General features: G+C 45.8%; 1 protein-coding gene across 2 annotated transcripts in view; it reads left to right on the top strand.

Annotated features, from left to right (window-relative positions):
- The first annotated feature begins 11,636 nt into the window (after positions 1–11,636).
- mfhas1 (multifunctional ROCO family signaling regulator 1) overlaps positions 11,637–15,822 on the top strand; it is a 102,514-nt gene continuing 98,328 nt past the window's right edge. For both annotated transcript variants that reach the window (XR_010020634.1, XM_063069076.1), the window contains exon 1: positions 11,637–14,676. Coding sequence is in view for 1 of the 2 variants with exons in the window: in XM_063069076.1 (XP_062925146.1) it covers positions 11,823–14,676 (2,854 nt within the window). In the remaining variant the exon portion in view is untranslated. The remainder of the gene's footprint in view (positions 14,677–15,822) is intronic.

The following is a 15,822-nucleotide window of genomic DNA, read 5'->3' on the forward strand; positions in this document are numbered from 1 at the left end:
CTTTTGCTCTTAATATACCTGTAAAAGCTCTTTGGATTATCCTTCACTTTGACTGCCAAGGCAACCTCATGTCTTCTTTTAGCCCTCCTGATTTCTTTCTTAAGTATTTTCTTGTACTTCTTATACTCCTCAAGCACCTGATATATCCCCCGTTTCCTATACATTTCATACAACTCCCTCTTCTTCTTTATCAGAGTTGCAATATCCCTTGAGAACCAAGGTTCCTTATTCCTAATCAATTTGCCTTTAATCCTGACAGGAACATACAAACTCCGCACTCTCAAAATTTCCCCTTTGAAGGCTTCCCACCTACCAATCACATCTTTGCCAGAGAACAACCTGTCCCAAACCATGCTTTTTACATCCTTTCTCATTTCTTCAAATTTGGCCTTCTTCCAGTTCAGAACCTCAACCCTAGGACCAGATCTATCCTTGTCCATGATCAAATTGAAACTAATGGTGTTATGATCACTGGAACCAAAGTGCTCCCCTACACAGACTTCTGTCACTTGCCCTAATTCGTTACCTAACAGGAGATCCAATATTGCATCCCGTCTAGTTGGTTCCTCTATATATTGATTTAGAAAACTTTCCTGAACACGTTTTACAAACTCTAAATAATCTAGACCCCTAACAGTATGGGAGTCCCAATCAATGTATGGAAAATTAAAATCCCCTACCACCACAACTTTATGTTTCCTGCAGTTGCCTGCTATCTCTCTGCAGATTTGCTCTTCCAAGTCTCGTTGACTATTGGGTGGTCTGTAATACAATCCCACTAATGTGGCCATACCTTTCCTGTTTCTCAGCTCCACCCATAAGGACTCAGTAGACAAGCCCTCTAATCTGTCCTGCCTGAGCACTGCTGTAACATTTTCCCTAAGAAGCAATGCTACTCCCCCACCTTTCATTCCTCTGCCTCAATCACATCTGAAACATCGGATCCCTGGAATATTAAGCTGCCAGTCCTGCCCCTCCTGTAGACAAGTTTCACTAATTGCTACAACATCATAATTCCACGTGTCAATCCACGCCCTCAACTCATCCGCCTTCCCCGCAATACTCCTAGCATTGAAATATATACACCTCAGAAGATTTTTACCACCACTCACAACCTTTCTATCAGCGGATTTGCTTAAACTTTCAACATCATTTATTTTCACCCCAGCCACACTGTCAGCTCTGGTACTCTGGTTCCCATCCCCCTGCAAATCTAGTTTAAAGCCTCCCCAATAGCACTAACAAACCTCCCTGTGGTTCAAGTGTAACCCGTCTCTCTTGTACAGGTCCCACCTGCCCCAGAAGAGGTCCCAAGGATCCCGAAATCTGAAACCCTGCCCCGTACACCAGTTCCTCAGCCACTTGTTCCTCCTCCAGAGCATCCTATTCCTACCCTCACCGGCACCTAGCACAGGTAGCAATCCTGAGATTACCACCCTTGAGGTCCTGCTTTTCAACTTCCCACCAAGCTCTCTATACTCACTGTCCAGGTCCTCTTCACTCTTCCTTGCTATGTCATTGGTACCGATATGCACCACAACATCTGGCTGGTCACCCTTCCACTTCAGAATGTCATGCAATCAATCAGAGACATCCTTGACCCTGGCACCCAAGAGGCAACAAACCATCCTGGATTCTCTGTCACGACCACAGAACCTTCTATCTGCACCTCTAACTATCAAGTCCCCTATCACTACCAATCTCCTCTTTCTCCCCCCTCCCTTCTGCACTGCAGAGCCAGACTCAGTGCCAGAGATCCGGCTACTGCAGCTAGTCCCAGGTAAGTCATCCCCCCCAACAGTATCCAATGCGGTATACTTGTTGTTGAGGGGAATGGCCACAGGGGAACCCTGCTCTGCCTGCCCTTTCCTCTTCCCTCGACTGACAGTGACCCAATTTCCTGTCCTCTGCTCCTTTGGCGTAACTACCTCCCTGTAGCTACGATCTATAATCTCCTCATTCTCCCGAATGATCCGCAGGTTATCCAGCTCCTGCTCCAGTTCCCTAACGCGGTTTGTCAGGAGCTGCAGCTGGATGCACTTCTTGCAGGTGTCGTTATCAGGGACACCGGAGGGCTCCCTGACTTCCCACATCCTGCAAGAGGAGCATTCCAACATCCTGCCTGGCATTCTCTACTCTAAAGAATCTGAACAAAAAACTTACCGGAACCTACCGTGGCCTCTGCCTGTTCTCGCCGAAGCCTGTTTGAGCCAAAGCCGCCCCACTCTGACTCAGTCCACTCCGACGATGGCCGCTGTACATGGTGCTCTGCTTTTTAAACCTTGGCGCGCTACGTCACGCGCCTGCGCAGTGCAGACCCTTCTCCCCGAGCAGTGTTTAAAAAAAAACCTTTTCTACCCGATTTCTTCACTCCTTCTCAGCTGCTTGCTTCGACTGAAACAAGAACCGTTGAAAATTTCTCTTTTTAAACCTTGGCGCGCTACATCACGCGCTTGCTTTTATTACAATGGAATCAGAATGCATTACATACCCTAACAGTCAAATTAAATAAATGCATTTAATTAGTACTATAATAGCTTTGCTTAATAAGTTAATTGTACTATTAATCAAATAATAAAGGATTAATTTTAATTTCAAACTGGCATTATTTGACCATGGTTTCAGGTATTCTAGTGTAGTTGATTATACAAAGACTCAAGTTGGAATCCTGGGATATTTTGGCCTCTGAGTCTCCAAAGGTCACTGAGTTCAGCCAGCCTTCAGGAAGGTTCCCTCATCATGCAGGTGAGCTGCAGAAAGGGGAAGGGACCACAATATTCTTTAAGTGCTCTAACAAGGCAAGATTCATTGTGGTCACTGTTGTAAAGTGGGTGTCCCTGAACTACTCACAGTTGGAGAATGTTTGCTGGTTTCACTATACTGCCCATACCTTGCTAGTTGGTCAGGATTTCTCAGGACTTCTCACATGCTCTGCCTCATTCAGCAGGCTATGCATGACAGCTCCGTAATCACAATGGCTTTAGTCCATTTTGAAGACTGGTCCTCATTGACCTTGTTCAAAAAAGTAGCAGGTCTAGAGCAGTCTAATGACCTTGGAGCAGAACAAAGAAGGTCTGGGGAGGAGGGAGGAGCTGGAATCCGGAATACCCCGGCTGGGATCACTGAGCAGAGAGGGCCTCCTGCCTTCTCCAGTTCCTCAGAAGTAAGCAGGATGTCACTGATACTGAATCAGTCTTGTGCACACAGTGCATACTCCACCCAGTCTGTAGAGTCATAGAGCACCACAACACAGATACAGACCCTCTGGCCCGTCTAGTTTTAATGTGCCTACACCCACTGACCCACACCTGGACCCTCCCATCAATGGACTTATCCAAACTGCTCTTAAATGTTGCAATTGTACCCACTTCCACCACTTGTGCTGGCAGCTTATCCCACACTCTCACCACCCTCTGAGTGAAGATGATTTCCCTCAGGTTCCCCTGAAATATTGCACCTCTCACCCTTGACCCATGACCTCTACCTCTAGTCTCACCCAACCTAGGTGGAAAAAGCAAGCTTACATTTACCCTATCTATACTCATAATTTTGTACATCTCTATTAAATCTCCCCTCATTCACTCATGCTCCATGGAATAAAGTTCTAACCTACTCAGTCTTTCCTGACAACTCAGATCCTCAAGTCTCAGCAACGTCCTTGCAAATTTTATCTGTATTCTTTCAATCTTATTGATATCTTTCCTGTAGGTAGATGTCCGGAACTGCACACAATACTCCAGACTTGGCCCCACCAATATCTTATACAATTCAACATACCATCTCAAGTCCTGTACTCAATAATCTGATTTATGAAGGATGTTGGATACGAATGTTTAATTTTCATGTTATTTTCTTGGCAGTTTAACAATTATCTGCCTGTGTTTTAATAGTCTTTATATGCATAACCGTTTAATATGCTTTGAGTACTGACTGTACAAAATATATTCTGCACGCTTGGTACTGCATTATGTGAATTAGTGTTTTCTCGTTGGTAATTTTTACTGTAGTATTGACTAAGTACTTTTTAACTGAATTATTATCCATAGATTAGAATGGAATTGATCTCATCATTGGCTATAAAAGTCGCTATTTTATGCTAAGTGCCATCTTAAATTTCTCTCTTCTTCAAGTAGTAAGAACCCTGTCACTGTTCTTTTCCTGTTCTCTTGTTCTAGCAACTCTTAATAAAACAATCATGAAGCAATAAACATCACGCCTCATTCCCGACTTCTAAAAGAATTTTGGATTTAAACATCAGAATCCAACAGTTTGGCGTAATTGGCAAGGATGATTTAGATAGAGCTTGGCAGAATCGGCCAGACACAGAGGGAATTTTCAGCTTGCAACAAAAGAGGCAAGAACTTCCTCTTTATATTCCGAATTGTCTGAGAGAAAACTAGTTCTGGCTTTTACATCATTGGATAGAAATCAGGATTGAGGAGTTCTGCATTGCTATTTTTTAAAAAAATCAGATCTGTAAACAGGAAACACAATCCAGTAAAGCTGTGTGAAAAACCTGGGGAGGGCGGACTCTATGCAAGCTGGTAGAGCATCAGAAATTAAATTTGTACAAGCGGTGGAGCACAGATAGGGATATAAAAAATTTGTGCAAGGCAGTAGAGTGCTTGAGGAAACTTAAATACTTGCAAGCTAGCTGAGCATGGGGAAATAAGAAATAAGTTCAGTGTCAGGACAATCTGTAAACATTCCAGCTGCAATCTATTAATATTTTGAGATCGCAGTCAAAGTAATAAAAACTTCATACAGATTAAGATCGAATCAAAGCAATGGCCAAAGTCATGAAACCTACTGACAGCTCTTACCCAAATGAAACATTTATGTCTGATAAGATTATTGAAAAAGTCCTGATGAAATATACCTTTAATGTTGAATCTAATGAAATGTGGCTCCCAGATGATATTGTGAGATTATGGGATAAGAATCAAGAAAATGCCTGCTACTGATCTAAAGATAAGACCACATGGTCTTGATCAAATATGTGAGAGAGTGCAAGTTAACGGGATGAGTAAAGTCTTTAACTAATCAAAGTACTGTGAAATTAGTGATAAACTACAATTTCAGCATGACAGAGACAGTGAACAGCCTAAAGGAGTATTGTGTACAGTTTTGGTCTCCAAATTTGAGGAAGGATATTCTAGCTATTGAGGGAGTGTAGTGAAGGTTCACGAGCTTAATTCTCAGGATGGCGGAACTGTCATATGTTGAAAGATTGGAGCGAATGGGCTTGCATACACGGAATTTAGAAGGATGAGAGGGGATCCGATTGAAACATATAAGATTATTAAGGGATTGGACATGCTAGAGGCAGGAAACATGTTCCCGATGTTGGGGGAGTCCAGAACCAGAGGCCACAATTTAAGAATAAGGGGTAGACAATTTAGAAATGAGTTGAGGAAAAACTTTTTCACACAGACGATTGTGGTTCTGTGGACTGCTCTGCCTCAGAAGGCAGTGGAGGCCAATTCTCTGGATTCTTTCAAAAAAGAGTTAGATAGAGCTCTTAAAGATAGTGGAGTGAAGGGATATAGGGAGAAGGCAGGAAACTGGTACTGATTGTGGATGATCAGCCATGATCACAGTGAATGGTGGTGCTGGCTCGAAGGGCTGAATGGCCTACTCCTGCACCTATTGTCTATTAAAGGACAAATCTTTGCATTAACCAAATGAGCAAAAGAACAACACAGTAATTCAACCGGTGTGCATTGTACAGAGTTTCAAGATGAATTGAAACAAATTGGAAAATTGTGAACGCAACTTCAAGGGGGCAGTCCTGCAAGTGACACTATTTCTGAAACTCAGCACCAGGAAATACAGCTCACATCGAAGTGCTTCCCTATAGAATGCCGCCATTTAAACTCTGGAGAATTACAGCGTACATCAGACAGACTCCAGGAATAGCAACACCATCTGAACTCCACAGAACAACAGGATGGACATGGCCCCTAGCAACTCAAGTGAGGATGACAGTGATGAAACAATAAGATCAGTAGCTATGTCACAACTTGCTCTAATAAAGATAAGGGAGTGAAGACACACAGGATTGAAGATAAAACCATTGCTCATCAGTGTATTGACAAGATAGTGACAGATCCATCAGCTATTGCTCAATCATTCACCAATCTGCTGAAGGGCAGTAAGAGCTCAGATAACCCTGTGATTCTCAATGAAGAACAACTGAAAGTCTTTCAAACTTTAAAGATGACACCTTCATTAAGAATCCCCGATACAATATACCACTTAACCCGTATGTCATTGAGGAGTACATGATCGAGTTTTAACTGAAGAACATAGAGACCAACAGTGTCCTGTTGGTTATTTCTCCGCCAAAGATCTGATTCTATACATTGATAGTTCCTCAGTGATAATAATACTCTGATAACTGGGATTATGAGAATGAAGTTGAATTCTGTATCACAGAATGTCCAAGAGATCCAAATGCAATAACTCAGACAGGATAAGTGGTTCTGGATGGTGTGAAGTTTTACAGTAGTGGAGTATGGAGATATGACACTAGTCATAGACTAGTAGCTTCAACTAAGTTTCTTCCTTATCTACAACAGCAAATACACTCCCTAGGACACAATGGAGTTCAAAAGATGATTAACAGATTCTCCCAGTGGTAGTGGAACCCAAAGTTCACAGCACAAGTTTGAAAGATTCATGACATGCCAGAAAACAGATCTGTAAAGTCTCAATAATTATCCATCATGCTTGGGACCAGTCACAAGTATCTTTACTGGGCTCCTAGAGCCCAGGGTTCTCTGCTGTTCAGCAGGTTTTGTCCTCTGCCTCAGATGGTGCTGATACCTCTTCACTCCCCTAGTTGGACCCCTCAAAGCAGACCTTCAATGGCTGTGGTTCTCACTAGCTTCATTGGCTGCTCTTGAGGTTCTTCAGTCCAGCAAGCTGGAGATATCAATGCTCTGGCTTCCTGAAGGGTGTTGGTTATACTTCTACTATGATCTTCCAGGAACTTCCCTTGGCAAGATGGGAAGACCACTAGTAGTCACTCCAAAGAATAATGAGTCAGGTGGAGGTTTTGAATTCAACTCTCCAAATAAGGTGAGGTAGGAAAGGAAGATTCCATCTGGTCTCTGTAATTTCACTTTTCCTGGACCAATTTCCTTCACTATACTTTAACTACTCACTAATCAATGAATCTGCAAATAGTCAGTAGCACCTGTTCTTGCCATACTATCATTAACATATAGCCTGACCCAGTTAGTTACGCGGACGTTTGTTCTGCATGTTAATTGGCCCTGTTGTCTACACAAGATAATATGTAGGACGTCCACTCAGTGTCCACCTTATTAGCTACAGGAGTGGCCTTCTGCTGCTGTAATATATCCACATCACCCAGGACATGCCCTCTTCTCATTGCTGCCATCAGGGAGGAGGTACAGGAGTCTCACTCAATGTTTCAGGAACAGCTTCTTCCCCTCTGCCGTCAGATTTCTGACTGGACATTGAACTCATGAACAGTACCTCTTATTTAATCTATATTCACAGTTTTTATTATTGTGTATTTCAATGTACTGCTGCCGCATAACTACTAATTTCATGACATTTGCCAGTAATATTGATTTTGATTCAAGATTCAATGCGTTCTGCATTCAGAGATGCTCTTTTATACAAATGGTTATTTGAGATATTGTTGCTCCTCATCAGCTTGAATCACTCTGGTCATTCTCCTCCGACTTCTTTCATTAACAAGGCAGTTCTGCTCATAAAACATCCAGTGAGTGGCAGTTTCTTGTTTCTCGGACCATTACCTGTAAAATCTGGATACTGTTCTGCGTGAAAATCCCAGGAGATCAGCATTTGCTGTGATACTCAAATCACCCTGTCTGGCACCAACAATCATTCCATGCTCAAAGTTACTTGGATGACATTTCTTCCCAATTCTGATGTTTAGTGTAAACAGTAACTGGACCTTTTGACCATGTCTGCATGCTTTTATGCATTGAGTTGGTGCCACATGATTGGCTGTCCAGATATATCAAAAAGCAGGATAAATCCAATTCAACCATCACCATGCAATTAATTAGTTTACTCTTAATCAACTGTGTGTGTCATCAATGACTCTATCAAATGATACCTCCCTGCCAATAATCCATTCCTGCCCAGTTTTGTTTGAACGGTGACCAAAGAGCTGAGTTCTAGAGATGGGATAAGGGGTGGAAATCAGATTTTATTGCACTTGTGGATCAAGTCTTTGCACACTTTCCCCTTTTAATTCTATTTTTCCTTCCATGGCAATGCTGAAAAATACCCATCTCATAATTCGCCCTCTGTTTTGCCCCTCCAATCATTAGATTTTTACAGCTATTAACAATGTTGAAGCCCCAGTTTCTATTAATCCTTTCTCATACCCTGTATAGCTACATCATCACTCCACAGAATGTAGATCTGAAACAGACATGGCATGCAGCACTTTCAGATTTCCTTGTGATTGAACCCATTGTTTATCTCTCTCTGCTAATTCACTCGTTCTTTCAATCTAACTATGCCAATCTTTCTCTAAGGACCTCTCTTGCCCTGAACTTGTACCTCTCATGGTTATCTAATATCTCTCCTGTATGACCCACCTCATGATTCCTTGATCCTTTTCACTCCAACTACTGACCACCCAGCCCTCTTCCTGAATCCCAGGAATGATTATCACTGTGCATGTACTGTCCTCCTCTTTCACTTCTCTCCAAAAGCGAACAACTGGCCCTCCCCACTATTCAGTACATTCACATGTAGCATTGCCACAGGAAAGCAGCAACCACTATCGAGGGCTCCTACCATCCTTCTCACTGACGCCATTGGGAAAGAGGTACAGGAGCCTCGGCCCCACACTAACAGGTTTGGGAGCAGTTATTATCTTTCAACCATCAAACTCCTGAACCATTGTGGATAATTTCACTCACCAACTCTAAACTAAACTGATTCCACAATCTATGGACTCACTTTTAAGGATTCTACAACTGATGTTCTCAGTATTATTTATTAATTATTATTAAGACTATTATAACCATCTCCCAGTAGGTTTGCAATGAGTTATTTAGTACTGTGAATGCATACTAACAGTAACATAACTGTACAGTACATGGGGAATAATGATGAAAAGGCCATTTCCAATAGATAAACACATGTAGGGTAAATATGATTTGAGGAAACACAAGACATAACAGTTTGAATGTTTCTTTAAGGGAAAGAAGGACTGTTACTTATATGAACACTGACACACCCATGCAAATTTATAGTTCGCCAGGAAGCAAAGAGTTTAATTCACACCTGCATAAACTTAAATTGAAATTGTATTGACAAAATATTTAAACCATAACAAACAAAATAAAGAAACGGGCTCATTACGTATATATTAGCCTGTACTGTGCACATAATCATTGGAGTTCATTGTTGCATAAGCAATCTGGTTTGCTTCACTTTGTTTAACATAGAAAACCTACAACACAATACAGGCCCTTTGGCCCATGATGCTGTGCTGAACATGTACTTATTCTAGCAATTACCTAGGGTTACCCTCAGCCCTCTATTTTTCTGAGCTCCATGTACCTGCCCAGGAGTCTTTTAAAAGACCCTATCGTATCTGCCTCCACCACCGTCACCGGCAGCCCATTCCACGCCCTCACCACCCTCTGTGTAAAGAACTTGCCCCTGACATCTCCTCTGCACCTGCTCCCAAGCACCTTAAACCTGTGCCCTCTCATGTTAGCCATGTAATACTGCAACGTATACTCACGGCCCGAACAATTCTGCCTGAAAACACAGTCCAAATGAAACATAAATAAATATCCACCCAACGTCCAACGACACAGTGTCAAACTTCCTCCAAGGTCCCGTGATAACTAGCTAATTAAAAGTTTTCTGTGCATTCTCTGTGAGACCATTGTCTACACGAGGGTTTTCCAACAGGAGTATCTGTCCTTCCAAATGAGTTCTGTGACAATCACAGCATGTTCTCTACTCATGTCTGACATCCACTTCCATTCTTTCATCTTTCTTCTTCTTCCTCCAAAACTCCTGCACCCTCTCCAGAAAATGCACCCCCCCCCATCCATCTAGAATGTTTCGGCGTATCATATTGGACAAAACGTTAACAAGACAAATCCTGTTGGCTATCACAACAAGCCTAACATAATCAACTTAATTATTATTTTAAACAACAAAAAAATTAAATACCAGGAACACATTGCATTTTGACAAACTCTGCAGAAAATCAAATACCCAACAGCATAACTGTATGAATACAATAAAGCATGGCCTTAACCCAGGGCATTACATTGTCATTTTTGTTATTGTGTATGTGTATATTGGTTGTTCAGTCTTTGTCATTTTTTATTGATTCTATTGTATTTCTTTGTTCTACAGCAAGAAGATCTCAGGGCAGTATATGGTGCCATATAAGTACTTTGAGAATAAATTTACTTTGAACAGTATTACATTGTTCAGAGTGAAAGGACTCTATTTCTTCACTTATGCCCTAGTAACCTTTCTGCATCCCTCTTCTTGTAATATTAAATACTCTAATTTAGCCAAACAACCCCTCAGCTCTCTGTAGCACTAATGCCACCAGGCAAATTTACTTACAAACAAAGGAAAATCTGCAGATGCTGGAAATCCAAGCACCACACACAAAATGCTGGAGGAACTCAGCAGGCCAGGCAGCATCTGTGGAAAAGAGTTAATAGTCAACGTTTTGGGCTGAGACCCTTCGGCAGGACTATTTCAGGCATATTTACTTAATCTGGAACTGTCCTTTTTTGAATACAAAGCCTTGCTTCTGAAGTTTATGTTTCTCCAATGAAATAGTAGGATTTGCAAAAATTATATTTTAGAACATTTATTTAAATTGCCTACTTTTGTTATCATATTCCAAAACTATGAAACAATACGTCTGATTTTCCGCAACAAAACACATTGTGGTGAAAAACTGAATCACAACCTGGATTCCTTTAACAAAATCGTATCAGAAAGGCCATGTCCTTGGTGAGCTATGAAACTAATTTACTGAGGGGAAAAAACCTTCAAAAAGTATGCCGTCTACAACAAAGGGGCGCGGCGAGGCGGTGAATGATTGATGACGGACGATCAGTGCTTTTTATCCATCGCATTTCGGAGTGGAGTTTCTGTTTCCAAAACTAGTCCTGTAATTAACTCTTTAGATTATGCAGTCATTAACCACAACTGGACAGCCGAATTATAACTTGAAATTGATCTATTATGGTCACAAATTAACAATATAATTTAATATTCCAATAGGGGAAAGGGGATTCTCCAGGTGAAATAATCTAATTATCAGAAAGAAAGGGAATCGTTCTTTAAATTTACAGCGGTTCACGTTCAGCTCGGTCTCGCCTTGACTCCGTCCAGACGGGTTGTCACCGACTCCCGGTGCTTATCCGTCCGGGCTCGGCTGCCCTTTGTTCCGCCGTTGGAGCAGGCATTTGCGGAGGGAGGGTAGGGCGGGGTGGGGCGGCGGGGCGGCGGCTCCTCCCGGGGCACGGAGCACGGAGCACGGAGCACGGAGCACGGGGTCCGGAGCCCGGAGCCGGTCTGGTGCGCACTCCATTGGCTGCAGGGAGGGAGAGGGGCGGGGTTCCGAGCGCTCAGCCCCGGGCAGACAGCGGCAGGCAGGCAGGCAGGCGAGGCTGTGGGGGCTCGGCTTCCCTCCGTTGTCACCCCGTCAATGGCTGTCGGGGCTGGGAGGTGGCGGGCGCCCGGGATGCTGAGAGTGGCGGCGATGGCGCCGGCCGGGACTTGCGGCTGACCATGTAGACCGAGGGAGCAGCGTCATGGCCGAGAGCAGCGGCAGCGTGCGGGCGGTGAAAGTGTGGCGGGAGGCGGCGCTGCGCTGCAGGAAACTCCGCCGCAACCTCCGGCAGCTGAGCCTGTGCAGCGCCAGCGAGCAGCGCCTGGCGCTCCCGGACAACATCGGCCAGGTACAGATACTCGACCTGGCCAACAACTCGCTGCGGGAACTGCCCGACGGCCTGGACGCCTCCCTTACCCGGCTGCGGGCTCTGATCCTGCGGAGGAACCGGCTGTGCCGCCTGCCCGCTCCCGTCTGCGCGCTGAACCAGCTGGCCGAGCTGGACCTGGCGCACAACTGCTTGGCCCAGCTGCCCGGCGAGCTAGGTCGGCTGCAGCGCCTGCAGAAACTCTGCCTGAGCCACAACAAGCTGCAACTGCTGCCGCCGCAGATCGGAGCCCTGCACGGCCTGGAGGAGCTTGACATCAGCTTCAACGAGCTCAGCCAGCTGCCGCCCAGCTTCGGGCAGCTGCAAAGGCTCCGGACCCTGGACCTGGATCACAACCGGCTGACCACCTTCCCGCAGCAGATCCTGCGCCTCGGGAACCTGGAGGAGCTCGACTTCTCCGGCAACAAGATCGAGGCCCTGCCTCCGGACATCATGCAGCTGCGCTCCATGAAGATCCTGTGGCTGAGCAGTCTGCGGCTCTCTGACTTGCCAGACACCTTCTGCCAACTCACCGAGCTAGAGAGCCTCATGTTGGACAACAATACCTTGCACTCCCTGCCCGAGAGCTTCGGCTGCTTGGACAAGCTCAAAATGATCAACCTGTCCTCCAACCTGTTCGAGAACTTCCCCAATGCTCTGTTGGAGCTGGTTAATTTGGAGGAGCTGTATTTGAGCAGGAACAGGCTGTCCGTGATCCCGCAGAAGATTTCCAACATCTCCAAGCTGGCCACCCTGTGGCTGGACAACAACAAGGTGCGTTACCTGCCCGACTCCATCGTCAACTTGTGCCACCTGGAGGAGCTGGTTCTTCAGGGCAACCAGATCGCCATCCTGCCCGACTCGTTCGGCAAGCTCTCCAAGGTCAGCCTGTGGAAGATCAAGGACAACCCTCTGATCCAGCCACCCTACGAAGTCTGCATGAAGGGAATCCCCTACATAGCCGCCTACCAGAAGGAGTTGGCCCTGTCACAGCCGGCACTCAAGCCACGGCTCAAACTGGTGCTGATGGGTGCGAAGAGCTCGGGCAAGACATCGCTGAGGCGGTGCCTGGTTGGAAACCAGCCCACTCCGCCAACCCCCACCGTGCACAGTAACGGGATCGAGATGACCCAGTGGGTGGCTGATGCTGAGAACAACCTGACCTTCATTGTCTACGATCTGGCGGGGGATCCCAATTATGACTCCATCCGCCCGTTCTTCCTCTCTCCAGGTGCGCTCTACGTCTTGGTGGTCAGTTTAAAAGCCTATGAGCCCCGTCGCTTCTACGAGCAGGTGGGCTATTACCTGCACCTGCTCGGGGCCAGGGTCCCTCACGGCGTGGTGTGCGTGGTGGGAGCACAGGTGGACGAGTGCAGCGAGAGGGAAGTGGAGGAGAAATGCTTGGACATCCACCAGCAGATCGCCGTGCAGGAGAAGCGCAACGTGGACTGCCTGCAGGCTGTAGCCAGGAAGGTGGACGCAGCCCTCAGGCAGGGTCAGGGCTTGGATCTGCGGGCCACCAGCCCGCACGCTCCTTTCTACGGGGTGTCCGACAAGAACCTGCGGAGGAGGAAGGCGCACGTCCAGTACCTGCTCAACCACCGGCTGCAGATCCTGTCTCCGGTCATCCCGGTCAGCTGTCGGGGACACCTCGCCGGCATCGGCCGCGTGAAAGACAAGCTGCTGTCGGTGGCCGAGCACCGGGAGATCTTCCCCAACCTGCACAGGGTGCTGCCGAGGTCCTGGCAGAGGTTGGAGGAGCTGCACTTTAAGCCTCAGGAGCTGTGGCTGTCGTGGTGGGACTCCGCGCGCCTGGGTCTGCAGGCTGGCCTCACCGAGGATCGTCTGCAGAGCGCCCTGTCCTACCTGCACGAGAGTGGCAAGCTGCTGTACTTCGAGGACAGCTTGACCCTGAAGGAGTGCGTCTTTCACAACCTGACCAAGCTGATCGACATCCTCAACGTCTTCTTCCAGCGCGACGCGTCGCTGCTGCTGGGCAAGGTGCTGGCGGACGCCCGGCTGGACGAACTGAGGGCGGCCCAGCTGCAGCACTTCGTGGAGGGCTTCCTGCTGCACGGCCTCCTGCCCTTGCACGTTATCCGGCTGCTGCTGAAGCCACACATCCAGACGCAGCAGGACCTGCACCTGATCCTGGAGCTTCTGGAGAAGATGGGACTGTGTTACTGCCTCAACAAGCCCAAGGTGACGCCCGTGAACGGGGCGACGGTGTGGTTCAAATTCCCGTGCTATGTGAAAAATGAGGTCCCCCACGCTGAGGCGTGGATCAACGGTTTTAATCTCTCTGGGCAGCCCATCGCAGTCGAGCAGCTGCAGGTGGAGTACAGTTTTCCCTTCCTGTTCCCACCAGGGCTGTTTGCTAGATACAGCGTCCAGATCAACTCTCATATTGTGCACCGCTCGGATGGTAAATACCAGATCTTCGCTTACAGGGGCAAGGTCCCAGTGGTCATCAGCTATAAACCGTCTGAAAGCTGCTTGCAAGCGGACACCTTATCTATTGCCAGTCACGCCACCTTGCCTAATATTTGGACTGCATGGCAAGCCATAATCCCTTTGGTGGAAGAACTGAATGTGCTGCTCCAAGAATGGCCGGGATTATTCTTTTCTGTGCATGTCCTGTGTTCCAAGTGCCTTAAAAGAGGGTCGTCAAATCCTCACACCTTTCCAGGTAAGCTTCTGCCTCAATATTATATGCCTACATGATTCAATAAGCCCGTGCACCTGATTTGTGTGTTTGTGCTATTTTCCAATACCTGAGATTGAGGTTGGCTCAAAAGAGGAACTTTGCATGTTGTTGGACCTGCTGATTTGATAACTACTCTTATTGTGGATGTTAAGTAGGACCATTGGGCAAACAAGCAGAAAGTTGCAAAGGAGCATTAGTAGATGAAATTGATCATATGATGACATCATCATTCAGTGAGGGGACTTCCATAGGTTTCCAGAAAAGCTTAGACAAATGTTTCTTCTACCTTGTATGAAGCTAGAGACTGTGGAGGAGAAGAGGGAAATATGGTCCATATATAGATGAGAATTTTGCACCCATCTTTTCAGTGTCAGGAAGTTCACTGGGAGGGCAATCTGGGTCATCGGTGACCCAGCCTATGCACCAGCTGTTACCTTCCATCTGGTCAATCTAGGTACTTTCCTGCAGGGAAGGAAGACTGGTGGATGACTCGTGCTTGTGTCAGTCTTGGTGTGGGCAGATACATATTTAAAGCAGGATTCTAGTCTGTAGTGATGAGGTGGTTGAAAATGTAGCACAATCTAATAAGTGACTGGTCTGTGGGCTGCTTGTAGCCAGAAGATTCTTGTCATTCCACTTGGTTTTATAAGGATCATCTAACTTAGCTACAGGGTTGTTGAAAGCAGTAAATCTTTACTACCTCATATTCACCTCGGGTCTCTGCTGACTAAGAGTTTTGAGAATCGCCATGTTTATAAAGGAAGCTAAAATTAACTGCACTGTGAAATATTTTGCAATGGGTTTGGAGAAGATGGTGGCATCTCTTTCTCCGTGGGTGAAGCACGTTGGTAAGAACTTTGAAATGAGGAACCTGTATATTGTTAACAAAATAGTAAGTTTATAGCATAAGAGGTTTTGTGGCCATGTTGGATTTTGCTGAAGCCATTGAACTAGTGGTATCCTATTCCAACTTTTTGTCCAGTTCTCTGCCAAGATTCAAGGATCCTCAGCTTTAACCATTCCATTTTATGGCACGTTCCCATTGGCTAACAACCTACAAAGTAATTTCCCTGACACCATTTCTCATTGATTCCTTGTAATCTTCTATTGATTCCAGAAAAATACTGC

This window comes from Mobula hypostoma, chromosome 16 (genome assembly GCF_963921235.1).
Source record: "Mobula hypostoma chromosome 16, sMobHyp1.1, whole genome shotgun sequence".
In the NCBI taxonomy this organism is placed as follows: domain Eukaryota; kingdom Metazoa; phylum Chordata; class Chondrichthyes; order Myliobatiformes; family Myliobatidae; genus Mobula; species Mobula hypostoma.